At 40.4% G+C, this 27,279-nt stretch overlaps 1 protein-coding gene across 2 annotated transcripts in view; it reads left to right on the plus strand.

The window, feature by feature from the left end:
- The window catches only part of SND1 (staphylococcal nuclease and tudor domain containing 1), a 437,816-nt gene that overhangs the window by 217,845 nt on the left and 192,692 nt on the right, over window positions 1-27,279 (plus strand). For both annotated transcript variants that reach the window (XM_075273874.1, XM_075273875.1), the window contains exon 15: window positions 12,862-13,003. In XM_075273874.1, coding sequence (XP_075129975.1) covers window positions 12,862-13,003 — 142 coding nt within the window. The remainder of the gene's footprint in view (window positions 1-12,861; window positions 13,004-27,279) is intronic.

A 27,279-nucleotide genomic window follows, 5' to 3' on the forward strand; every position in this document is an offset into this window, starting at 1 on the left:
GCTGCCGACCCCTGTTCTAGACCATAAGTCCTTCATACCCATAGAGCATGCTCACTCAAATAGGTAAAGACTCAACGATTCAGGATATGCAGTTTTTATGTGGGTGCTCTCTAGCTTCTTAAGGGTTCTGGACCATTTATGGGTTGACTGTCTGAATGTCTTATAACCTATCCAGCCACTGCAGCTGTTTTGGGGGCTAGGATACACCAATTTGTTTAATGGAATGAAACAGGATGCAGATGTAATAGGTGGGGGGTGTCTATGTGATGTAGATAAAACTTGAGGGTGCACGTCCTACAACAAAATTCACACTGGATTATGAATTATTAACTAAATAAACAACAGTTTGAACATTGCACTGTAAGGTTCCCGTAAACTTTGGTTTGAAAAATAGTTCCATTTAGGACCTGAAAGGGCAACCAAAGAAGGTTCTCTGTAGTCACTCTCCACTCACAATTCCTCTGTAGATTAGACATTAAGATTACAGCGGAACACTCCACAACCTTCATGCAATTACAAGATTATTAAATTTCATTTTCTATCAATCAAATAACCATGTAAAATGGTTAAGGTCTCGCTTACCTAATCCCTTTGAAAATCTGAAGATGTCTACTCAAATAGTTATTATTCCCAAAACTGTGTTATAAGGTTTGGCCTCCTCCGGGATGACATCTTGGCACTAGTGGATGTATCTCAGTTATAAGGCTCTAGAGATTAGGTTTATGTAATAAGTAATGTTTAGAGAGTCTTACTGCAATCTCCACTGCATACCCACGATGTAATCCGAGACATTTGATAAACTGCAGTTAGTATTTTTATAGTGGTGGCAAATATGGGTAGTATTACTTGTGTTAACCCCTTGCTGTTGCTGTTGTTATGCTGTAAACCCACTGCTGTCTTGTTTTTATACACAGTACCTCTGGAAGAGAGGGTTAACGTTGCTCTTCGCTGCTCTTACTGCTCTCTTGCCTACTATTTCCAGATTAGCCCTGCAGCTTGTGCATATTAATTCAGCAGAAGTGCTGATCTGTCTATCAATGTATTCCCAGCCCGGTAACTTGGCTAATGCTCAGTGTGCCAAGCTTTCCCATTGTTTGTTGATGGATGTCACTGGATCTTATACCTACTATGACCATCCACCAAACATATATACGTAATGTACTATATATATGTGTGTCTTATGAACTACGTATACATCATACTCTATTATGTACGGAGTTTGCGTTCATTGTTGTAGTTAGGAGTTTGCTTCAATGTATTAGTACGTCTGGCTAAATTTGTGTGAGGTTCCTGTCTGTTAACCCAATTTACTATCCCCCAGCTCAGGGTATTAATTGAATTGAGACCATCCAGCTAATCACTTTATGTACCAAGAAGCCAGATGGCTTTTATGTGTGGCTTGAGATATTACATCAAAAACATGTATGTCAGAATTCATGTTTCATAACCATCCATGTACAGGAGTGTGTTTTGGGACACAAGCCGTTCTATAACATCAAGCAGGGGGACATGGCACTTTCAAACTGCCAAAATTCTGTATCTTTGGAAGGGAGTATAGTTTAATCTTCATGTTTGGTATGTCTAGACTGGTAAAAATGTGTGGAATTACTTGCCAGGTATATCATACCTGTATGCGGTACTCTCCGAGGGTTATGACATATTCTAAATATAATGTTGTATTTCTCTGGATTTGGTGAATACTGGGGGTCATTCAAAAATGCATGATGTACATGAGTCCCCTGTCAGATATTTGGAGATACAGTTCAAGCTGTAGTTCTGTCCAATAATTCCTGCTAGACTCCCAGCCAAGTTTGGAAAAGGTCTGTTTTTCTATTATTGCCATTTAATTTTATATTGTATATCATTCAGGATCATTACTTTTTGGTTTGTTATTGTGTGCCAGAGAGTGCAGATGTGATTGGTCTGGGTATATTGGTGTCCTCCCTACCGTAAGTGGTGGGTGATTGCATCTGTTGGTATGATGTATTGCTATGGGGTCACTTCTCTCCTTTGTCGCCTGGTGTGATAGGCAAGCACGGAAGCAGGGTCCCCCTTTTTGGTCACTCGTGTTTGTGTGGTGATGGGGTGTGCGGGATACCTGACAATATGTGTTTGTTTTTTTAATTTGTGTTTTTGTTTTTTTACATTAAGATTGTTGACTTGACATGGTTTGAAAACCTTGACGTTTTCTTTTATAATTTTATTTTTTTTAAGACCGCCCATTGGGTAACTGCCCTTGTGCACATTGTTAATAAATGTGCACATTGGCATTATATCTTAGAGTATTTTATAGCTGTGCTGTTGGGGCACAGCAATTCACTTGTTTCCATGCTTTACTTCTGTAAACCTACACTAGGTATCAGATATTTCTTCTTTCCTAAAGGGCTTAGTGTGTTCTCATGTTTATCCCATGAAATTCTGTTACGTTCCTGTCAAATACCATCTATTTTGGCTGCGTAGAAAGAGTTTAGAAGCTTGAATGTCTCATTTTTTTCCTCTCCTGCCTGCCTGTAGGCTCATGTATACCATGTAATGTTTTAGCACTAGTGATAAATGCAGGATCCTGCAGATACAAAGTCTAAGCAGCCAATAAAATGTTGTAGGGAGCAGTGTTAAAATATTGCTGTAGAGAAGGCAAAGGGAAATCAATGCCTCCTGTTGAGAGGGAGAATCTGGCATGTGTTTATTAGGCAATGTGCGTTTGTATTACTTAACAACACTTTGTATCTCCAGGCTGTAGAAAGATGAGAGCCAATGTCTTCTGTGCTAGAAAGCTGGCAAGAGAACTTTTATTAGAAATTACTGCAGTTCTTGTTGCAGGCAGGCTTTTTCCAGCCGCATTATACATAATACAGACTTGAAATATCTAGATGCAATGCTAGTCAAAGCTGCTTTTGGCGTAAAGGGAACTTGATATCAGTGTTTACCCCTGTAAAGTTGGCCTTTCATCCTTAAAGGGGTTGTTTCGGGATAAAATATTTCTACACAAAGCTAAACACCCTCCACTTGCTTGCCTACCTTATAACTTACTTTACAAAAAACTGTATTTACCTAGATCGCAGGGGTAGTTATGTGACTGCTCCAGGCACATTTTCAGATTTTCTGGTTACAATCGGTTTCCAGAAACGGAACGCCATCTATACTACCCACACACACACACACACACTCACCCCATCTTACTTTCCTGTCTTCCTATCTGGATCTTCTGGACACGGGAGATCACTTCCTTTGGGGGGGGGGGTTCTTCTTGACATCTTCTGGTCACCTATGGCTACACAATAGAGCCGGAGTGCCAGCTACAGCCCATGCTGGCAGACATCAAGAAGAGGAGGAGCTGACCCCACAGAAGGAAGTGTTCTCCCATGCCCAGAAAATCTGGACAAGAAGACAGTTAAGTATGATAGGGTGGGCTGAGTTAGTTAGTTGGGAACGGCTAGTAGTGGATAAATTAGGTAGGGAAACTGGGAAGGAGTGAGAGGGGGATGAGGTAGTGTGAGTCAGCTCTGAGTGAAGAGCAGTGCATCATGGTAGTTATAGGAAAATGGAAAATACCTATATAAACACATGCTGAAGATGCCAGGAGCTCCAAGAGACACCCAGAAGTTACTGAAAACATTGCTAAATATATTTTGGTGCATTTATTAACCCAGTAATGGCACTAACTGACCGTTTTTGAAAAATGACGAAAAATCCCATTAAGGTCATGTAAATGTATCCCTATTTGTCTCCAGTAATGCACCATAACTTAGAAGTTTTGAAATGTCCAACACCAAATTGTCCACTGGGTGTATACTCCTGTTGAAAGTTTACAGTGTTTTGCGACTGTAACCAAATCCTCCATACTTTCTTGATGTGGATGACTACTGCTACTTTATCCACAGTCTCCTCCAGGTCTAGCACTTTCTGCAACCTGCCGCATGCCCCTTGAGAACTGCCTCTACAGAAGTTTTGCTTCTTCTATGCATTGGTCAGTTCAGGTTTTTTTTCCGTTATGTTTGTTATATTTCTGTCGTTAATTTAATGTCGAATAATCCATAATGCTTGTACTACTGCTATAAATGACACGGGATGTGAACTATCCATTTTCCATGAAAATGTAATTTCTCTAATTCATTAGGGGATTTGTTGTATTTAAAGAATGCTACAGCAGGTAAGAGTGTACATTCTTGTGTGAATTGTATCCAATTTCTGCAGCTACAAAATCTTGATAGACTTGACATGATTTGTGATGCCGACGAGAGTATAAAAGTAGTCATACTGTGGGTTCCTTCTGTAAGATTCTCTAAGTGCTCTTTACCATAGCTGTTTGGTAAATGTATGTTGTCTAAGAAAACAGTTGAATTATTTTTTGTTACTCTGTTACTACTTTGCACTTTCTGCTGCAGCATTGAAGTATTTGATAAGTTTTATTATTTTTATTTTTTTGGACTCGGCCCTTACGCCTGCTTGCTTTTCCTTTTGACCAGGTGTTTGTTCATCAGACCAGTTCTGCAGCAGGGAAGCTTCAAACACAGCCTGTGAATTATGCAGCAGAACTCCTTGTGTCTGATCACAGAGGCTTTAAAGTGCAAGCTGCACAGTGCAGAATATGTTTGAAGCCCATTTTCCAAAATTAAATCCTACCTTCACGCTACCCAATGCACTTCTAAATAAATCTGATTCAGTAATGTAATCATTATTCTTAGAAGATCCACTGGCATTATGGAATGCCCTCAAATTATTCCTGTAACCACTTTATAACTTCCAGATATGATGGCACATCACAAGTGTGCTCTTATAATCTGCATATACAAGGATACAAAGCGTATGTCTATTTTAGTGTCAGACATTTAGACATTTCCATAGTATAGTACATAGGAAGCTCTGGTCACTTATGCTACGTTCACATCTGCTTTGGAGTTTCCATTTGAATTCTCTATCAGTCAGGGAGAAAATAACGAATACTCAAACAGACCCCATTATAGTCAGTGGGGTCCCTGGATCAGTTGTCTGTCATAGAATAAATTCATCTTTATTATTTAATTGGATCTTCTGTTGCTGCCTAGAGTGTGGCTGCATGTGTTTACAGCTGCTGAAACTAAACTGATCTTTCTCTATCCCGTCCTTTTTTGTTCACTTTTTTCTATTACTATAAGGAGTATTAGTATAAGAACTTACCATGGGCTGGAATTTGATGCAGAAACTGTTATAAAGAAATCCTTTTTTGAGCCTTTTTGTCTGAAGCATGCCTCCACACAGACAAGGAAGACTGGTTTACACTAAGGAGACACTATTACACCTTAGAAGCATGCTGCAGGACAAGCTGGACAAGCATGCTCTTACCATCCCCCACAAACTAATAAGGAGACTTAGAAAACGCGGAAAACGAGCCGGCATACTGAGACGCGAAGGAAGAAAACGCAAAAAGCATGTGATCCCGTCCATCATTATGGGGAATGTGAGATCAATTGTGAATAAGATGGATGAACTGACAGCACTGACCAGACATCAACAGGAGTTTCGTGAGTGCAGTATGATGCTGTTTACAGAGACTTGGCTTACTGAAATCACTCCGGACATACTTGCCTCCGTGGAGGGCTTCAAACTTCTTCGGGCGGACAGAACACTGGAGAGCGGTAAGCGAATAGGCGGAGGAATTGCAATATTTGTCAATGAGAGATGGTGTAATCCAGGACATATTGTGGTTAAGAAACAATTGTGTGGAAAGGATATTGAACTGCTAGCCGTGGGCATGAGACCTTTTTACCTGCCAAGGGAACTATCACATGTTATTGTACTAGCTGCCTATGTCCCCCCCTCTGCTAAAGCTGACGCTGCCTGTGAAGTCCTCCATGCTGTTGTGAGTGAGCTGCAATCATCTCACCCCCATGCCCTGCTCCTAGTGTCTGGAGACTTCAACCATGTCTCAGCATCCACTCTACCAGGCTTCACACAGTATGTAACCTGCCATACAAGAGACAACAAGACGCTGGACTTGCTCTTTGCCAATGTAAGGGATGCATATAACTCATCTGCTCTACCACCCCTAGGCAGATCAGATCACAACCTGGTACATCTGCGACCCACATACATTCCACTGGTGCGCAGAGAACCGGCGGTTACCCGTACCGTGAAGATTTGGTCAGAGGGAAGTGTCGAGTCTCTAAGGGACTGCTTTGATATAACTTTATGGGAAGTGTTTCAAGACTCATTTCCAGAGGACATTGAGGGACTCACACATTGCATAACGGACTACATTAATTTCTGTGTGGACAGCACGGTACCAACTAGGAAGGTGAGGTGTTTCTCCAATAACAAACCATGGATTAACTCTGAGATTAAAACTCTCCTCAAGCAAAAAAAGAGAATTTTTAGGTCTGGGGACAAAGATGGCCTGGGGGCGGTTCAGAAACAGCTGAGACAATTGATCAGGGAAGGGAAAGCCAACTACAGACGGAAGATGGAGCTACAGATGGGGGAGGGTAGAATCTCTGAGGTGTGGGACAGCCTTAAGGCAATTTCAGGACACAAGGAAAAGACAAGGCACCGAACAGTAGGGGACAGGAAGTGGCTTAACGAGCTTAATCTATTCTTCAATAGATTCGACTCCAAGCAAATGCTCCCTCCACCAGCATGTCAGGTAACCGCCCTCCCCTCACACACCAAGACCCAACCCCCACCGACCTGCGGTCAACTGCAATCTGACTATCTGATCCTGCAGGAGTCTCAGGTGTGTAAGGAAATGAAGAATATTAGAGCGAACAAAGCGGGGGGACCTGATGGTATAAGCGCAAGAGTTCTTAAAATGTGCAGTGACCAGCTGTGTGGTATTATAACGCACATGTACAATATGAGCCTGAAGCTGGGGGTGGTACCTCAACTGTGGAAAACATCTTGCGTGGTACCAGTCCCAAAGAAACCCAACCCGATGGGCTACAATGACTACCGACCTGTAGCACTGACATCACACCTAATGAAGGTCCTAGAGAGACTGGTCCTGACACACCTACGCCCCCTAGTGAGCTCCGCTCTGGACCCCCTCCAGTTTGCCTACCGGCCAGGCATTGGGGTAGATGACGCCATCATCCACCTTCTTCACAGAGCTCTCTCTCACCTGGAGAAACCCGGGAACACTGTGAGAATAATGTTCTTTGATTTCTCCAGTGCGTTCAACACCATTCAGCCAGGGCTACTGAGGGAGAAGCTGAACCTTGGTGGTGTGGACCATCACCTGTCCAACTGGATCCTAGACTACCTGACAAACCGCCCTCAGTATGTGAGAGCCCAGGACTGTGTGTCTGACACTGTGATCTGTAGTACGGGGGCACCTCAAGGTACAGTTCTTGCCCCATTCCTCTTCACACTGTACACTGCTGACTTCAGGCACAACTCATCCAGCTGTTACTTACAGAAGTACTCCGATGACTCTGCTATAGTCGGCCTTATCACTGATGGCGATGATAGGGAATACAGAGACTTAAACCGGGATTTTGTTGAATGGTGCCAGCAGAACCAGCTCAGGATTAATGCTGGGAAGACCAAGGAGATGGTGGTGGACTTTAGTAAACGGAGAGGTGCTCCGACCCCGGTGGAGAGCCAAGGAACATGTATTGAGATAGTCAGGACCTATAAGTACCTGGGCGTGCTCCTCAATAATAAACTAGACTGGGCTGATCACCTGGAGGCGCTGCACAGAAAGGGCCACAGCAGACTCTACCTGCTCAGGAGGCTGAGGGCCTTCGGAGTCCAGGGGACACTTCTTAGGGCCTTCTTCAACTCTGTGGTTGCCTCAGCCATCTTTTTCGGTGTGGCCTGCTGGGGAAGCAGTATATCAACCAGGGACAGAAATAGACTTGACAGGCTGATCAGGAGGGCCAGCTCTGTCCTGGGGAGCCCCTTGGACCCAGTACAGGTGGTGGGTGACAGAAGGATACTGTCTGTGGTGACCTCCATGCGGGGGAACAAATCCCACCCCATGTATGGGACCCTGATGGGACTTGGCAGCACTGTAAGCGACCGTTTGCTTCACCCCAAGTGTGAGAAGGAGCGCTATCGCAGGTCCTTCCTTCCAACCGCGACCAGGCTGTATAATCTACATCAGACCAAACGAAGAGCTCTCCGCACAGAGAACTAATGATTATGAGGATGACCATGAGGTCTTCCTCTTTCTCTTCTGTTTTTCCTTAGCTGCCATGGACTCCTAGTATATCTTCTCTTCTCAGCTTATCTGTGTCTACGTCTGTAACATATTACTCTGTATTATCCTGTATCTGTATTACTATGCTGCTGTAACACGCTGAAATTTCCCCAAGGTGGGACTATTAAAGGATTATCTTATCTTATCTTATAGCAGAACAAAAGAATGGATAAAAGAACACAAACGTGAATGTACCCCTAAAGCAGAATTGTATAAAATTATTTTCTGATAATTTCCTGAATACATTTGAGAATATCGTTATTGATGCAGTCTGTAATTTTTTTTTCTTTTGAATCTATTTTTCAACAATAAAAAGTATATATTTGGGTAAAATGTTACTGTTCTATTTCAGAACTATGCAGATATGTTTAGTAATACTAAGTGTATAAAGGGAATCTCTAACCAAGAAACTCAATATCAATTCAGCCACAGTGCATTGTAGGAGACATTATACTGGGTACCATCATATCCTTTGAACACCTGGAGATCCTCTCAAATCTTCTATAATAAACTGCGACACTTCTGTATTGCCATACATGTTACCTGTCACAGTTAGGCCATAGGCTGCTATGAAAACCTATTGGCGCCATGTAGAAGCTTCTCGATCCCTTTCACTCTGTAGAACTACTTAGCTACTGTGGATGCTATTGACCATGCCATCTAAGGCTAGTTTCACATCTGCATTGGAGACTCCAAGACTTCGCTGCTGATTTCACCTAAAATTGGTGGAGGACTTTTCTCTCCACCGGTTTCAGTATAAGACTGGACAGAAACCCGGTGGACCCTATTATAGTCTATGGGAACCACAGGTAACCGCTTTTTAAGTGGACAGACTCTCTGTCTTTCTGGTCCTATTGCGAACCCAAACGACAGAGAGCCTAATGCTAGTGTGAACCTAGCGTAAGAGACTATTAAAGATTCCTATGACAGGTAGGCTGTATAGTTTTTAGGAATGACTTGCTCAGCACGTTACCTAGTACATGGAAGGAAGGACATGTTCACTTTGCAGTTTATCAGTGAGATGGGTTTTCTAGGTCAAAGTATTTATTACAAGATTGTAAAACTACACATTGGCAGTCAGACTTTATGCTAGGTTCACACATGTGTCTGGTATCCATCTGCTGCCAAACTGTTTAAAAAAAACCCAAAAAAACAAACAACAAAAAAACAACAAACAAAACACGAATGTGGTCCAAAAATTGATTCAACACAGTCACACGGCAGATAGCCAAATTCATTTTTTTTTCTTTACCGACTACTCAATGAGTGTCCGTTTGTGTCTGTTTTTGACAAATCCATCTCCCTTCCCCCCTTCTCATTCTGACCATGCATAGAGGTAATAACGGATTGCAAAGTGACACAAACAGATTACTATTACCATTGGTAATCCATTTGTGTCTGCCTTCCTTAGGGTGCATTCACACGGAGTAACGTGCCACGTGACCTGGCACGTATACGCCGTGTGAGATTTTGAGCGCCTTATACGCTCCCATTTATTTCAATGGGAGCCTGGATCGTATACGCCGCGTTATTTTGCGGCCGCAAAATCTAGGACTGCAAAATAACGTGGCATATACGAGACTAACTCCCATTGAAATCAATTGGAGCGTATACGGCGCTCAAAATCTCACACGGCGTATACGTGCCAGATCATGTGGCACGTTACTCCGTGTGAATGCACCCTTAGATCTCAATGTTTAAATATCTATCTATCCTTATTTTATGGATGGAAGAAAAGTCCTGGAAGTCTGACTTTTTTTTTCTGCCCAGAAGAGTGAATACCAGACGTAAATGCTACAAACTCGCCTGCGGATGGTTCTTCAAAACAAACTGTTCAAAAGCAGGTTTTGAGGATTTTGAGACTGTTTAAAAAAAAACAAACAGATTTTGCGCGGAGAGCCTAATACTGATGTGAACCCAACCTTAGTTAGAGAACTAGGATTATCATTTGTTTAGCCATAACTTAAGAAGATGTGAGGAAGCTGAAAAACTGTTGTGGCCCTCAGACTCTTCCTAGTTGTCTTTTGTAGCATTGTTTGTACTAACAAGTAGGAATACTACGTAACTCTATTAAAACAGTCCCTCTAATAGGTGGCAGGAGAGCGGCATACAAATAACAGCAGTTACACTGGCTCACGTTCTACAAGAAGTCTGTACATATCCAGAACGCTAGAGACCTGGCACTTTGTGCTGCATGGCAGCTTTTGAATGGAAGCTGCAGACAATGTTATCATCCAGGCACAGTATGTACAGGACAATAACGTGAATGAACAAATTTCATTGTGAGACTGAACCGAGAGTGAGGACCAAACATGACCTGTGTACAAGCAGGATGAATCATGTAGTGGATGAAGTGTCTGTGGGATTCTCGGCTGTGGGGAGTTCAGGATTGCCCTATATTCACAATATACAATGCACTGTCTGTACAGCACCTTAATTGTAAATCTAATTTATCCAGAATGCATTTTAGTCAGAACTTGTGGTGTCTGAGAGTGATGTCAGAAGGATTTAATTGCCATGGCTACTAGATAGATGTAGTATCAATGATGATTTATATTCTAGATACCACAGCAAGAGCTTTAGGTGTGCTAGTGTGATGTTTACTGGATAGGAAAGGAAATTCTCACAATGACAAGATTGTTCCATTAAGCAGCGAGCTTACTGAAATGTTCATGGCTACGATGTGGCTATCAAAGAGAGCTGTAAATTATATACATTATAGGTTATATACTAGTACAAGTTATTCAGTGCGCTGGAGTCCGAGTGACATATATAGGACACATACCTGGTTACACATGTTGGTAATTCTTATTTCCTTTAGGGTGAATTTACAATTATTACAGTGTGTCTATTTCTTCTCTTAAAAAGAAAAAGAAAAAAAAGCACAATCTCTAACCCCTGTCTGAGGACAAACAGCTAATAAAGTAATCTACAAGGAGGCCATATCTCACTAGTGATTTGTAATTCAGACTTGTATTTAGATTATATAGGTCCCTATACAATCTGCAGAACTCCTCTATGCAGTATGTTAATCCAGAATCCTGGTATCACGCCATACTCTGGGCGCATTAGTAATCCGTCAGTAGCTTGCGATAAATACCCATGCCGATTCCAAGCAGAGCCAAAGATTGCTCTGTTTCTAGGAGTAAATGGATGCTGGAAAAATTGACAGCGGAGCAATCCAAACTGTGTCCGCCACTATCTGTGTTTAAGCAGTAAACACCTGATCACGTATCGGCCACATCTCACTACATCTCCGCCAGACATGTAGTGTGGTACCTTGCTCCATTCCACACTACCAGCAGGTACCTGGTACAGAGTGGCCACAAGTCGCACAAGTTATACATATTATAAAACAAATTTCAGTGTTCTGGCCTGACTGTGGCTCACACTCCGCTAGCCTGATCCACGCAGAGAAGCAACCACATTGTACACGTATGATCATATCATGGCAATGTTCATGGCAGCTATGAACATTGCCATGAACAACAGAATCCATAAACAGAATTGTGACTGCTAAGCAAATTTATTTTAGTGGAGTCATTTTATCAAATATAGAGCCTGTTGGTGTTTAGAAAGTGCTAGTAAAGTAGCTATGATTATATTAGTGAGAAAACTCCTTAGGATAATACGTGTTCTTTATCCTAACTTAACAATAACAGGACCAAAAGGCTTGTTAAAATTTAATTTGCTACTGTTTATTAATGTTTAATGTTTGTATGGAAGGAACAATGTAATGAAGAATTAATTTTTTAGATTTATTATCTATTCCAGTGAATGTGTTTACATCTGGGTGAAGCATTCCTTCTTACTTTGTTACAAGCTAGTTGGTGGTTTAGTTAGTGAAAAGGATGTGCAACATGTTTTTTTGTCTGTAATCAGCTTCTGGATTTGCCGTACAATGGCTGTTTTTCCAATTACCACAATAGGCCACATGTAAATCAGAAGCCATTTTTTGACTGGCTGCTGTGCTTGTATTGAAAGTTGTAAAACATAGATAAGTAATGTAGTGATCTCAGGATATTTTATTCGGGTAGCATGATGTCTCAGTGGTTAGGACTGGGTTTCCTTGCGGTGTGGAAGTTCTTGATTTAAATTTGACCAATGGCGACATCTGCATGGGGTTTGTATGTTTGCCAGGGTTTCCTTCTTGTTCTTCTGTGTCTTACCACATCCCAAACAATACTGATAGGTTAAATTGGAATCTAGATTGCAAGTTCTTCAAGAGGCTGATGTGAATTATGTCATCCTTTGTACAGTTCTGTAGAATAGGCTGGTGCTATAAATAAAATTACAATAACCTGGTTGAACAATACATTGTTCATCTCATTAGCCTGTAATAATTGGTAACAAGTAACTCTCAACCTCCCAGACGACCACTTTAATGTTGCTATGTAGGTGATATGCTTCACTTGATTATTCAGTAATATGCATTGATCCAATAGCTCATGCCATTGAATGGTCCTATAGGTTATTGTGGGTTCCGTGAGTAAACATTTTAAAATAACCCAAATTGTGTTTGAGGCAATACCTAATACATCACTGGACCCCCTGCCTATTAGATGCTGTAAATCAATAAACTATGTACAGTTTTGATGATCTTCTCACTTTATATCCATTGTGATTCTTCCTGCCTTAGCTTAACTTCATTTTTAATGTGTTTTGTTTTATTTTTGTCCATCCAGGATACCCAGAAAGCAAAACAGTTTCTTCCCTTCCTGCAGAGAGCTGGACGATCAGAAGCAATAGTAGAGTATGTATTCAGTGGGTCCAGGCTGAAGCTTTACATGCCAAAGGAAACTTGCCTTATCACCTTTCTCCTGGCTGGTGAGTGAATATTATACCCAGAGACGTTTCTATCCAGTTTCACATTGTTTTATACTGTATAAGTTGTATTTGTACTCTTAAACAATCTTTCACCTTCCGGTTGCTTTGTTGTGCTACTTAAAAGAAAATATTCTGTAGAAGAGTGTGTATTGCCTATTAGAGTGTAGAAGAGTGCGTACTTTCTATTAGAGCGTAGATGTGAACCTCTACAAGATTACTCCTAGCCTCAAGATCTACTGTCACGCAGAGATCTGTAGTCTGTTATTTGACCATTACTAAAAATCTCATCTGTTGAGAGCTTTTGAATATAAAACTTTGGATGTTCAACCAAAGAACTTTGGATCTTGACCTTTCCCCACTGTAAATTTCCAAGTGGTGCCTATTAAAGGATACAAAGCACTGGATTTGGTGGTGGGGGTGGTGAAAGGTCTTCTAATCGGTTCCATTTAGAATCATGTGTTTTATTCTCTACAGGTCTAATGGAATTTTGTGGTAGTTCATTGGTAGGCAAAATATTGTGGCTGTAGTAATTTTAGTTAAGTAGTTTTTTTCATGTGTTTTTTTTTTTTTTTAATATATATAAAATCTCTGTTGTCCTTAACTGTCTGTTTACACTACTAAATCCTATTTAGTGGCCTAGCAATCCACTGATAATTTGTTGTGGCTGGTATACGGCATGTAATCTGATTGTGTGCTTCTTCTTAGCTGTATGAGCTGTCAGTTTGCCTCTTTATCGGTTCCCTGTGCTTTTCATGTCAACAGCTGGAGTGATGCAGCAATTTAGTTATTCGGTGCATCCATATACTGAGGGGCAGAACTAAATATAGTTACTAGGGACACCACTGACATTACCTGCTGTGCTGTAATCCATATTACAAGTCAGGCTGCGTCAAGGCAGACAAAAGTGTAAACAGGGCTGAATGGCCCTAGTGATGTAATATTTTAATCACATCTACAAGGAAATGGTGTTACATTAAGTACATCTGATTTTCTTGTGAGTGAAAGATTCCCAAACATCCAACTCTTGTAATGTACAGCTGAAAAAGGAACCATCTTATTTCATTCTTCTTCCTGGTACATTATGGGTTGGTTTCTCATGAATAGTCAGACTCACAAAGAAGGTTGTGTTAAAATTTCAACAGAAAGAAGTGAGGATGCTATGAAGAAAACAACTTCTGAGTCTTCACTAAAATATGCTTTTTGTAAGACTGTTTTCAGGTTGCCATAGTATGGTTTCTTGCACAACAGCAACCCTCATAAGTAAAGATCCTTTTACTAAAATAATAATTTAAGTAAAAAATATCATGTGTCTGAACCCAACCTAGATTGTTCCACATCTTGAGCAACTTGTGGTACCTATAAACCTTAGATAGCTGTGTGTTGAACCCTTGTTCATATGACCTGTAATCCTCATGACTAACTTGTGCACATGCCGGCTCAGTTTGACAGAGCTGCATATATTCTCAATGGAACAAAGTGAGAAAACCACTGTAAGAGACCTCTGATGGCACTTCACCTCCCCAAGGAACTAAATATCAGGTGTAATATTTTTTTAATGGCCGATCTTTCATTCCCCCTCCTTTCATCCTCAGTGTCATTTTTACTTGTCAAGTAGAGATACTATCGGTCGATGATATTAGAGGATATATATACGTCATGCTGAGAGTTTCTTGGTACCCTTCAATGATCCATGCAAAGAAATTGCAATTTTTTGGGTTGATATGAGCATTAGACCCTTTGTCCCTTTAAAGCCAATGAGATGGTAAAAAAGGCAGCACAATGAGGGGAATTTCTCATGAGAGGAGTCTGTATCAGTGTAATTTGCTCCAAATTTATCAAATGTAGTATGATTGAGACTCTCCACGCGAGTTCTGACCCACTAATATAAGATACTGGCTTATAAAAATAAAAAACTATTCCAATAAAAAAAAAAAACTTCATGAAAATGCATAATGAAATGTTTAGTTGCTGTAACAATGGTTTAAGTGCACCCACATATCTGTGAAGAGGGTAGCTAATATTGTGTTTTTTTCTTAGAATACTAAAATAGACTTTCCAGATTGTAGAATCTTGTTCTGGATTAGACTGGTCAGAAAAGGTAAAATATTACCTCAGATTTTTCATTACTCCATTCCATGTCAGTTTCGCATTATAAAGTATCACATTGGCTGACAAACCCTACGGTCATTGGCCACCTCTGAAAAGGCATGTTATTTGGAGAAATTCTCATATTTCAATGACAAGTCGAAATTTATTTATTTTTTTTATTTTTTTACCTGGACCAGATGAATTTTCAAGACTGTTAGCCGGAGTTGCTTTCTATAAAATTCTAGAGATGTAGGACATGTCTCAGTCATGCTTTGGTGAGAAAGAGACCATTCAGACTCTTGTTCCTTTTTGTGGGAGGTAGATAATCTCCTGGTGCAAGATTTCTTAAGAAATAAGGGATGTCAAAGTAAAACAAGGTCATAGTCTATGATAATAGCTTTACAATATATTTACTGTCTGCAAATAGGCACTTTTTAAGCTGATACCATAGAATGACTTTAGGAAAAAAAGACGTGGAATCTTGTCTTCCTGGAAAATTCTTTCTTGTGTGGTAAAATAATAATGGCCTTGTGAAAATAAAAAGCGTGTCAGATAATTGTGGGTTACGATAATCTTATTTATCTAGCGTCAGCATATTTAGCAGCAATTTACATTTTATAGGCTTCATGTATAGTCAGTATCAGCCATTACAGAGTGGCAAATGATTCAAACAAGAGCGATGAGGCCGCTGCTCACAAGAGCTTGCAATCTAAGGAAAAAGGATTGATGCTAAATATGAAAGGTACCTGTTTTTGTACAGTACAGTTGAGTGTGATTTATCATATGTAACCACCCATGACAGTCTGGGAACAATGAGAACAATTGTGGCCCGGTTCACACCTGCCTTCAATATTCCATTTGGGGAGTCCGCTTAGGAACCCCTCGAACGGAATACCAAACGCATTATACCAAACACACGGACTATAATAGGGTCTGTGTGTTTTCCGTGCGGTGTCTGCACGAATCATGCGGGGAGAAAAATGCTGCTTGAACTACTTTTGTCTCCACATGATTTGTGCAGAAAACACACAGACCCCAATATAATCTATGGGCTCTATGTGTTTTTATTGCTCACCGCTTTTTAATGCGTTCGGTATTCCATTCGGGGGTTCCCCAAGTGAACGGAAACCCGAATACAGATGTAAATTGAGCCTAAGGCTAAAACCCCATGTTGTAGAAACGCAGCTTTTTTGTTGAAGGATTTTGCTGTGGTTTTTTGAGCCAAAGCCAAGAATGACTACAAAAGGATTTTGAAACATATATGAATTTCTTAAATGTCTCCCTTCTGCTCAATCCTCTTCTGGCTTTGGCTCAAAAAGCCGCAGCAAAATCTGCAACTAAAAAAGCATTTTTGCAACATGGGGCCCCGTGTTATTCCTATGCAGTTAGTGAAGCTATTATTTATGAGCCATCCCTTAATGTTTCTAGATGTGCTGTTTTCTTGTATTTACTGTCTTTGAGTTAGACTTCATGGACATGGGTGATGCACAGTTCCTCCAATTATAGAGCAGGTCCTCTTTTATTGTACCTAGATAAAATTTAGGAGGTGTACTGCATGACTTACATAAAAACGCTCCCACGTTAGGCAAGTCATTGTAGAATATAATTTTGCACAAAGACATAGAAAGTAATGTGCTCTGTATTAATTACTTTCCAGAAATCTGGACCTGAAATTTTGTGCATCTGAAGACGCCATTATTGTGAATGCCACATTTTATGTGGTGTGTTCGATGTATTGTATTTGTCGCCTGGAAACACAGCATGGCTTTGCATTGCATTCATGCTGGACATTTATTGTGTTGAAAAGCTAACAAGCTGAATATCTCATTTATTATCCAGGAAAGCAAAGGCCTCAATTAGATCTGTATGTATTACCAGCAGAGGGAGATAAGTCTGCTGAGTATTTCTTAAGAGCTAGCCTCCTATAAACAATTGAGGACTAAACCGATCATTCTTGGAATAGCTCTCCTGCTTCTAGCGTTTTATTCTCTTTTCACTCCATGTTGAATACAATGAAGAGGAGCCAGCAAATTTCTATTAGGAATAGCAGCGTTTGCTCAATAAATTAGCAGTGTATGCCTGAGAAGATTTTGTGGTTATTTTATTTGGTACAGAAGAGCATCCATATGATTGAATGCTGGCTGAACTTCTTGACGAGCGGTCCCAGTAATTTTATAATACTTACATTTGATAATGGAACTTCTCATACATTAAGGGCTGTCAGCGGCACACCTTCAGGTCCTAAACCACAATCACTAGTAAAGAAGGACCTTGCATTCTTTATACCGTAGTTGTAATGTTTAATTAGATAAGTTTATTAGCAGCATCAGTATAGCGATATTTCGGTCTCACGACCTTTGACAGACATGGAAAGCTCTGAGCTAGAGGTACTGTGGCAAAGCCACATGCCTGCCATTAACTTCAGTTATAGAAAAATCCAAAGCCCACTTTTTCCGTCGTGATCTGTTTCTGAAGTAAAATAAGTTTTGTCATGAACCTGTCAGATGTCCCATAAGGACTCATTTTACACACATCTGTACCACAGATGCACTGTATAGTGTACATTTTTCCATACGTAATTAGTGTATAGATGAAAACTCCTCCATAGGGCTTATTCCAGTAGGTACTACCCCTGTTCTCCATGGACAGAACACAGTCTTTTTAATTTGTAAATGGATGGGGGCATTTGGACACTTTTTTTTTTTTTCCTCCATGAACTGTTGGTCTGTGGAAACAAAATGGAGACTTGGTCTGTGTTTTGGTCCGTTGCCTGGACCAATCATGTCCTTTAAAGTGCCTCAGTCTGTGAAAATCAAGGGCGACACAAAAGTCTTTCTCAGATACAAAATATTTAGAGTATGGCAAAAAAAAAGAAAAAAAAAGGCCATTTCTCACAAAATCCCATACTTGAAAAATGGTGGTTTTAAGAAGACGATGTATGAAGAGCTCCCAACTGATGTTAGCATGTGGCCAGTGTGACTGGTGAACTCCTAAAGGACTGTTCATACCTGTGCAAAGCAGCTTGCAAAAAATAAACCCCATCGTACGTAATCTGTAGGTTATATTGCCTGATTCTCCACTTTTGGCATACGTTGCAGTTCCCGAGCTGCCTCTTCAACCTTTCTTTCAGTGCATCTATTCCGAACATATATAGTCCATTATTACTTAGTGATTCTTTCCTGGCTTCTTCCTCCTGTGTATAACACATTTCTGCTGTCTTGGCACCCAGCTGCCAGCTAGATTATGGTTGTGTATGTTTTTTTTTTTTTTTTTTGCTATGCAGCTATTTACTCATTTCTGCATGCTCATAGCTCCCCTCTGGGCACTCGGAATGGATGGGGGAGAAAGGACTTGGTGATCTGTTCAATCAGCTGCTGAGTGAGTTTACTCCAGTGGGATACAAGAGGCCTGTTAACCATTGTGTGGCAGAGTTGTAGGCAATCTTAGTGAACAGGATGGTGGTTACATGGAGGATTTTTCTAGCACTGTTTTTAATGACATCTGCAGCTCAAAGGCTCAGTATTCTTATGTGTATACACTTTAAAGTTTAAGCAGTGGCCTTCTAGAGTCATGTGTCACATCTGTAAAGGAACAGAATGGATAAACTACACATTTTTAACTTCATATATTAGTTGAAAGATGTCATCTGCCAGTGTATGGGGGACTTATAAAACAGACAAGACAGTAAAACTTGTTTCTTGATCTCAAAAATGACAACTTGAAGAGTACAATTTTCTTGTATAGACCGTGTTGCAGTTTAGGTAGCTGGGTATATAATCTGTGGTCTCTTTATGGTCCCATTGTGTCAGATTGGCATTATACTTCCTGAGTTCCAGGTAAAAGGGTAACTGTCCAATGACCTCAGCGGTGATCTTCAGGCAACTTCTGCGATGAGGACAATCTGTTGGAATTTTATCCCTGGCAGATTTTCTGACCATAATTTTTCAGCGTAAAGTCTGCAGTGTATACCCCTGTGTGGATATGCCCTCAGAGTATATAGACTACAAGATCACAGCAGGTGAGCATACGGACAGGAGATGCTAATCTTCCTTTGTGCTAGTGACATTATAGCTGCCTTTCTGCGTTTGTAGGTCGTGTGTATATGTTATGTGGGGGGGTTTCTTATCCCTTAGTGCAGAAATCTTTTTCTTCTAGCATTTGCACAGCAGAGGGTTTAAGATCAGTCCAGAATGGCATGGAACCACAGGAGAATGGGCAGTGGTTGTGCCTGAAGCTCTGTTGATGCAGTATTCCGGTGTGCAGGGCAGAGGCTTGAGCTTTCTCCATATCCTGGCTGTTCGCTCACTGCAGAAACCTGGTTTCCTAGCTGCATACGCAGAGCTCTGCATTTTTAGAGGCCAAATTCATTGTAAGGGGCTGATGGATGGTTGCTCAGATACAGGGGAAGGTGTTCATTTATATAGCTAGGTGGCAAATCCCTACTGATCGTCCTTGCCAAAGAATATGACCCGATTAGGAGAGATGTATGTTTTCGGCAAGAACTTTGCACTACCATGGCTGTGGCGCTAATGAATCAGCCAGACGTTGGTGTGATTGTGTTCCCTGTGTTTCCATCCTTAATTAAGCAATTATAAGGTCTGCTGATACTCACAAATTCCTTTTGCTTTCTATAATTGGATTGCATTTTTATGCAAATTCAGTTTAAGGGGGACAATCTGAAATTTTTGGATCTCTGCAATGAGTCACGATCATTCTGCTTTACGCTGTACAGAATTAGCCTTGTTAAGAAAACATTATGCTGAGCAATTAACCTCTTGTAAGAGGCGCTGCTGTAGTGGGCTCCTTTCATGATAAAGCAGTATGAAGGCGCTGGAGTATCCCTCAGAGGGAGTGGCCAAGAAAACAGTGCTTCTGCCCCCCACCCCTTATGTCATCATGTAATATTTGGCAGAGCGGTGTCCAGCAAGATGCTTATAGGAAATAGTGTTAACCATTTGTGTCATTTTTATACAATTCCATAGTGATGCTTCTTGGTTATGCTTCTTGCAAAAAAATAAAATAAAAAAAGAAATAATACTATTGCTTTATGTCCTCTTTACCAGACTGCTTAGAATTTTTATTGTGAATGAGGTATTTCACTGGCTGTATGGATTGCTGTTCACATAAGGCTGGTGTAACAGTCACAGCCAGCAGATGGCGATATTGTAAGTTTTGCAAAGCTTCCTTTTAATTTGTCATCTTGGTTCAAGTTGATTTTGCAGTAGTGCTCTCCAGCTTTTCTTTATTGTATTTCTTCCTCTTCTTTCTTCCAGCCTCCAGTGTGACTCATTCATCCCTAATAGAATTCAGAACTGTATCTGCATGCCAAATGATTGGCTTGTAATTCAATTAAGGGGAACCTAAGGAGTATCACTCAGCAGTGCTAAAGTTGTCTTTCCTGTACTCTTATAGCGTCTTACATCATTGTTTGGATTTCTCCGCTAAAGTCTGAATGTTAACCCTGGCATGAAGCCCTGCTTTCACATGAATGTCACAAGAAGGTGCCTTTTTCAACCACATGCCTGATTCATTTTTTAGATTCTTATGGGATGCAATTTGCAGACACTTTAGCATAAAGCTCTGGTGAGATGAAAGTAGCCTTGTGCTTCCTTCAGAGTTTACAACACTGCAAAGGGTGCTGCAGCTTTACATATTTTCATATGCAGGCTTGTTACAGATGGAGGGGTTTCCCAAAACTTAAAACTGCTGAGACCACTGAATTTCCACTATGTGGATACACTGTGGGCAAACCTGTCATAGAATGTCGTGCTTAGTGCAGAACCTGAAGGGGCAGTGCAGGATGCTGGAAATCTTCTATAGAAGTGTCTGGCCTTATTACTAGGCAGGATATTGGAGAGGCTTTGTGTAATGCAGTAAGTGCAACAATCTGTTCTAAAATGTACATGTGTTACAGGTGGATATGCCACGGGTAATGTTCCGGATTCACTGTAGATTTCATCTTGGTCATTGAAAAGGATGACAAACCTTAAATCTGTCTTTGCAGAGGTTTGTACATACTTCAAAAACTAGTCTCTAACCCAAAATTACAGAACACCATTTTTGGTCCTTCTTTGGGTTAGAAAATTGTGAGGCATTAAAATACACATAATAGAGTAATGAAGCATTTCAGTATACAAGATATATAAACTTTGCGAACCTACAACTGGAATACAACGGGGCCTGCCATATTGTAGGTCATTATGTATATGTATAGGAAAGGTTTACTTGAGATATTGCTAAGCATATTCTGTAGAAAAATCTGCATTTGGATTCATTTTTCAGCCTCCATTGTCTTAAATGCTCAAATAAAGCTACTGAACGGGGAATTCTGATGACAAGGCAATTTTTTTCAGCTTTTTTTAATATTCTGTCCTCTCAACCTTAAATGAATAGATGGAAAATGAGGATAGGGAATTGTAAATTTATCAGGATGTTTTATTTTTAGCATTTGAGGGCAGAAGTGCTGATTATGTAATATCATTTTCTGGCTTTTCCATGAGGGGGAACCCCTATCTGGGCAGTGTTGTATGCTGCTGGAGTCCCCTCTGCAGATGTAAAATAGAGAGTGCTTTAATACCTGCTAATGGACAGCTCTGGGCCGCTTGGAAGTTGCTAGATGTTATATTTAATCCCAGTTTCCATGGAAACCAACATCATTGCATTCTCCCTAATCACAGGTTTGACTTTATATGAAAAAAAAGTCAAGTTAACAAAAAGAAATGTCTCCCAAAGCAGACTTTTCTAAAACATGGGTCATATTTCCAAATAAGAGAACTCTCCTGTGACAGATCGCCAGAATGTTCTTGTTAAAAAGAAAAATATACATATTTGGATTGTTTGTGCCGCCTCTTTACTAATCGTAGCCAAGTGAGTGAAACTCTTGTTAACCTGCATGACTGAGAGATGTTCAGTACGTCTCATGATGTGACAGACAGGAGCACACCAGCAAATTGTATCCCCACTCTCGGAGATGGAAAAGGGTCTTCTCACTGTAACCTTTTCAGTAAGCCTGGAAAGTTCTGTGCAAGTTCTCTGCTCTTAGGCAATATTTTGATTCTACAAAACCTCTAAAAATCATTTTGGTCCAACTGCCAGAACTCCTACTAATCCTGAGAATGAAGGGGCCGCAGTCCTGGTTGAAAATTTTCTTCTTTACTTTTTCAATGTACAGCTGATCTGCCAGGGATCCTGAAAGTGAATGGGGCAGCTCTGTAGTTTCCTGCACAGTTGGCTGTTAGACGCAGCGCTATAGTCCCTTTAGGATCATGGGCGTTAGGCTGGTAAGGTCAGTCTTATGCCATATAGTGGTTATAACACTTTAATGTACCCTTTTATATTAAACATACATACTTTTCCTTCCCCCACTGTATTTGTGAAAGCACATTGGTTCTGTTAGAAAACCTTTTGATGGGGCATCTTGAACTCTCTTCTAGTAGTAGTTACAATTTTTTTTTTATCCTCTCCACCGGACTATTGATGTGTGCTGTAAAAGTGATAACCTTTCCTTTCTAGGACTGTTATAGATAATAGCTTAGCAATCATAGCCAACATGTGGTTGATCCCTGAATCTTTTTTTTTAGTTGATAACACTGATGCCATTGTACAAATGGAATAAACATGTTTGTATGTGCTAGAAACTGGCTAATGACTTCAGATTCTTAAAAAAAATAGAGACATTTAAGCCATATTCTATTAGTAGCAAATGACTTGTACACTGCAGCACCATGCGGCCTGCCTGGCAGTGCTCACTGCACTTACTTTATTGTGAGTCTAGCATATAATTGCCAATAAGTGCTGCCCTCTAAAATGATATAGCCACTTTGCTGTCAATTTAGAATCCGGCGGTTACATATGCCAACCTCTGACCCAGCCAAGCCCTGCGGTGTTACTGCTCCAGCATTCATTTGTATTCAGTAGGCAAATAAATGAAAATGTGTTCTTGCTTTTTATTTATTATCTTCATCCTCATTTGTCAGATTCAAGAGCATGGTTTTCTCTCTGGCTATGCATGATCGTAACCTTTGCAATACCAAAATGATGTACTTTCTTCATTTTTGTGTTATGTAACATTCTACATGTAGGCAAGGGAACAAAAAGCAATGACAGGACTATTACGTGTCATGGATGTGAATATTCAGCACCTTGCAATGAGCAACAAGTTTGCCCAAAGGATAGGTGATAAATTTCAGATCGCTTATTATGACCTCTACATTGTGACCACCGCTCTCTCTAGAATGGGGTTTCCAAGCTCCCTATTCCTCTTCACTGCACAACTAAAGTGAGGTGGAGTTAAAATGGAGTTCTGGTTAGCCATGCTTCCTGCTGCTTCATTATTCATCTATAGGAATGAGAAAACTGCTGTAAGCTGTGGAAAAAAATAAAAATAAACAGTATCCCCCCTCCCCCTTTGATCCTGCGTTCCTGCTGTCATCTTGCTTTTTGGTTACAGCGGTAACATGCTACCCAAGGAATCCACAGCTGCAGCTATCTTGTGCCGTACTACTAGCATCATATCTCCCATCATTGAGCATTACTGATTTTTTTTTTTTTTTTTTTTACACTACTTTTAATTTTTATTAAGACTGATAATCCTTTCAGTGCTTATGTACATAAGGATATACTGTCTTCTGTACTTTTATGTTGTATATGACAATTCATTGGGCCAGAAACGAGTGGACGGAAAAGACAACCTTGCTGTTTGTTTAGTTTTTAATGTCAGGTTGTGTGTGTTACACACTATACTGCACGCCCTATACTGAGTTCTATCTTAAAATTAACACTTTCCATTTAAGTTTGGCCTATTACGCTGATTTTCCATCCCATTGCCACTGCTGGCAGTGCTGCAGCTTCACACCATATATTTGTGCTTTTCCTGGTAAAGAACATGGGTCATTAGGGAGTAGAAAGCAATAAAGTGACCGCAGAGTTCAGGCATCTCAGTAATTGTAGCCCTGAGAGTGCTTCAAGGTCACTTGTTTGCTTTTCTTTTTTTCCCCTCTGCCGTGTGCCCACAAGTGCTTACAACGCTGCTGTAAACAAATCAATACAACATGGTTGTGGCGTTGTCTCATCCCTTCAACAAACCTCTATGACTTTATGTTTCTTAATAAGTGGCCTTCCTCAGATTTTTTTTTTTTTTTTGCTTGCTCCTTCACAAGCTTTATAACTTAATACATGAGATTGGAAACCCAAGCCACCAATAGTTTGTGATGCAGGAGACTGGGTCATGTGGCATTCACTGTGCGTTCCTTCCATTTGAATACATAAAACTTTATAATGTTATATGTGGAAAGTGGCTTCTTATTTACCTTTCAGCAGTTCCCACTTTCCAGCCTGCAGTCTCTGTAAATATTCAGAAACATCATCAGTCAGTAAAATGTTTATCTTCTATAGCATTTTAGCTGAAGAAAGGAAGGATTAAGGCAAGGGCTACAGATAGATTTAGGCTTCAACATGGTGCATAACCAAAGGTTGGATTGTCACACTGCGACCTTTGGTTATGCGCCATATTGACCCTCAACTTATATCCTCAGTTTACATCTGTGTTTGGGGATTCTGTTTCCCTCTCCGCATTTTTCGTGAGGAAACCACATGGACCCCATTATAGTCTATGGGGTCCGCAGGTTTCCTATGGTAGCTGCTTTTTTATGTGGATTAGGTTTCCGTTCAGGGGATCCCCAAGCAGACCCATTCACAGATGTGAAGCAAGCCATAGCGTGATTTTCAATTAAAAATTAAAAAAAAAAAAAAAAAGTTTCTTTGGAAATTCATTCCATTTAAAGATCAGCAGTAAGTACTATAAGCTGTAAGTACGAATGTAGGAGGGAATTTTAAAGCAATGCATCTGATTATAGAAGCAACACCACAAAAACCTGTCCGATTTCTTATTCTTCTTGCCAGTGAGTCAGTGTTTGCTTAGCTGAATGAGGGGGTGACCATGGGAGTTTTGATTTTGATAAACTACATAGATGGGCAACTGGTGCCATATATCCTGCTTAGTAAATACTCTGCAATTCAGAAATATATTAAGACCTTGCAAGAACCACAAAGCAATTATAGGATTATCTGCTCAAATATTCCATAAATGATTTGGCTTGATAATTCTCCATAACTGTGCACTGGTTTAGTCATATAAGAGAGCCAGTATATTTTATTAGTAAGGTCTCACAATGGAGGCTGGGTGGTAAAAAGCCGAGATAATTAGTAGGAGAAGAAAATGCAAATCAATAGAAAAGGGGATAGAGAATTTGGACAGTGTCAGCAGTGATCCAGCTTTATATAGATCCTGTATTTCTTCCAGAATGCTCAATGGTGCTTTTATTGAGGACGACTGAATAGAGAAGTGTGGGGTATTTAGGCTTTTCAAATACGCTATTGCGTTAGAACAGCAGCTGCGCTGTGCCAGATTCTTTGTAAAGCAGCACACCCAGAATCCTTTACTGCACAGCATTGCTGTACTCTTAACCCTTTTTCTGGCCAGTATATTTTTTACTCTAGACAAATTTATGGTCAGTTTGTTCAAGTTTCAAGTGCAAGTATGATTTGTAATCTGTATTACATTGTATTCAGCAAATATATATTCGTTTCTAGATTTAAAGGAGGGAATTTCCAGGTTTGCTTGTGCAGATGATCTAGAAACTACAATATTCAGGTATTTAAATTGAAGTAAAGACAAACCTGATCTGTTGAAGATGTGTATAGTGCCAACATGTTCCTCAGTACTTTACAGGTATTGTCAGTGATTCAAACCTAGGACTCCAGTGCTGCAGCTCCACTGTGCTGCCCTAATCCTCTCTCCCTTAAAATAAAATTATTGCAGTTTTAAAGGGATCCTATCATTCAGACACTATTTTTTTTCTAACTACCACGTCGGAATAGCCTTTAGAAAGGCTATACTTCTCCTACCTTTCCTTCTCCGTGCCACCGTTCGCCTATAATCCCGGTTCTTGTCGGTATGTAAATGAGCTCTTTTGCAGCACTGGGGGCGGGCCTCAGCGCTCAAACAGCACTGGGGGCGTCCCCAATGGTGCTAGAGAGCTCACCAGTGCCGCCTCCATCTTCATCTGCAATGAGGTATTCACCGCGTCTGCTTCCGGCGGCGTCTTCTTACTTCTAGGCCTCGGACCTAGGGCAAGCCGACTGCGCTTGCCCACCGGCCCACGAGAAAATGGCCGCTTATAATACTGTGGAAGCGGCCATTTTTCTTGTGGCTGGGGGCATGCGCAGTCGGCTTGCCCTAGGCCTGAGGCCTAGAAGTAAGAAGACGCCGCTGGAAGAAGACGCAGTGAAGACCTCGTTGCAGGTGAAGATGGAGGCGGCGCTGGAGAGCTCTCTGGCAGCATTGGGGACGCCCCCAGTGCTGCGAAAGAGCTCATTTACATACCAACTAGAACCGGAATTGTAGCCGAACGGCAGCACGAAGAAGAAAACAACAGTAGGAGACTAATAGCCTTTCTAAAGGCTATTCTGACGTGGTAGCTAGAAAAAATAGTGTCGAAATGATAGGATCCCATTAAGGATAAGTTCACACTACCGTTATTGATGTCTGTTCTCATCCGTCATTGCGCCATTAATGGTAATAGCGTGATTGATTGCGGACAAAACACCATCCATTTGTATCCACTCTAATGTTAAAAATCAAAAACAGAATCTGAAAAAAAAGTCATTCGGTGTATTAAAAAAAAATCCTATGGACAGGAAAAGTAGACTACAGTGTAATTTTTTTTCATAAAAAGGAAACTTGTGTGTTTTTTTATTTTCTTTTAACATTGCATTATGATTATAAACAGAGCGATATATCATAAGGGGAATTTTTAAAGTCCTTTTTGTTGAAGTCTGTGTTGGCATAATTTACACCAAATTTATCAAATGTTGAGACTTTTTAATAAGTTTGGCAAATCTGTTACTGTAACATTTCTGTCTGGAGATGTCACTCCACTTTCTGCTATAGTTGTCTCAACACCTGAATTTTGTGTTCAATATTGTATATAACGTCACAATTCTCAATACCCAAATATGTTTTGTAATGTTTGCTTCATGAAGTGTATTATTAAAATATTGTAGTTTTTGTATTAGCTTTAGTATTTTATGCTAGTACATTATGTTTGTACAAAGGGAAAATCCTATTGAGATTTTTAGTTACAGTTTTAGAAAATTGTTGCCAGTTGGTAGGGTTTCTGCCTCCTGTA

This window comes from Leptodactylus fuscus, chromosome 5 (genome assembly GCF_031893055.1).
Source record: "Leptodactylus fuscus isolate aLepFus1 chromosome 5, aLepFus1.hap2, whole genome shotgun sequence".
Classification (NCBI taxonomy): Eukaryota; Metazoa; Chordata; class Amphibia; order Anura; family Leptodactylidae; genus Leptodactylus; species Leptodactylus fuscus.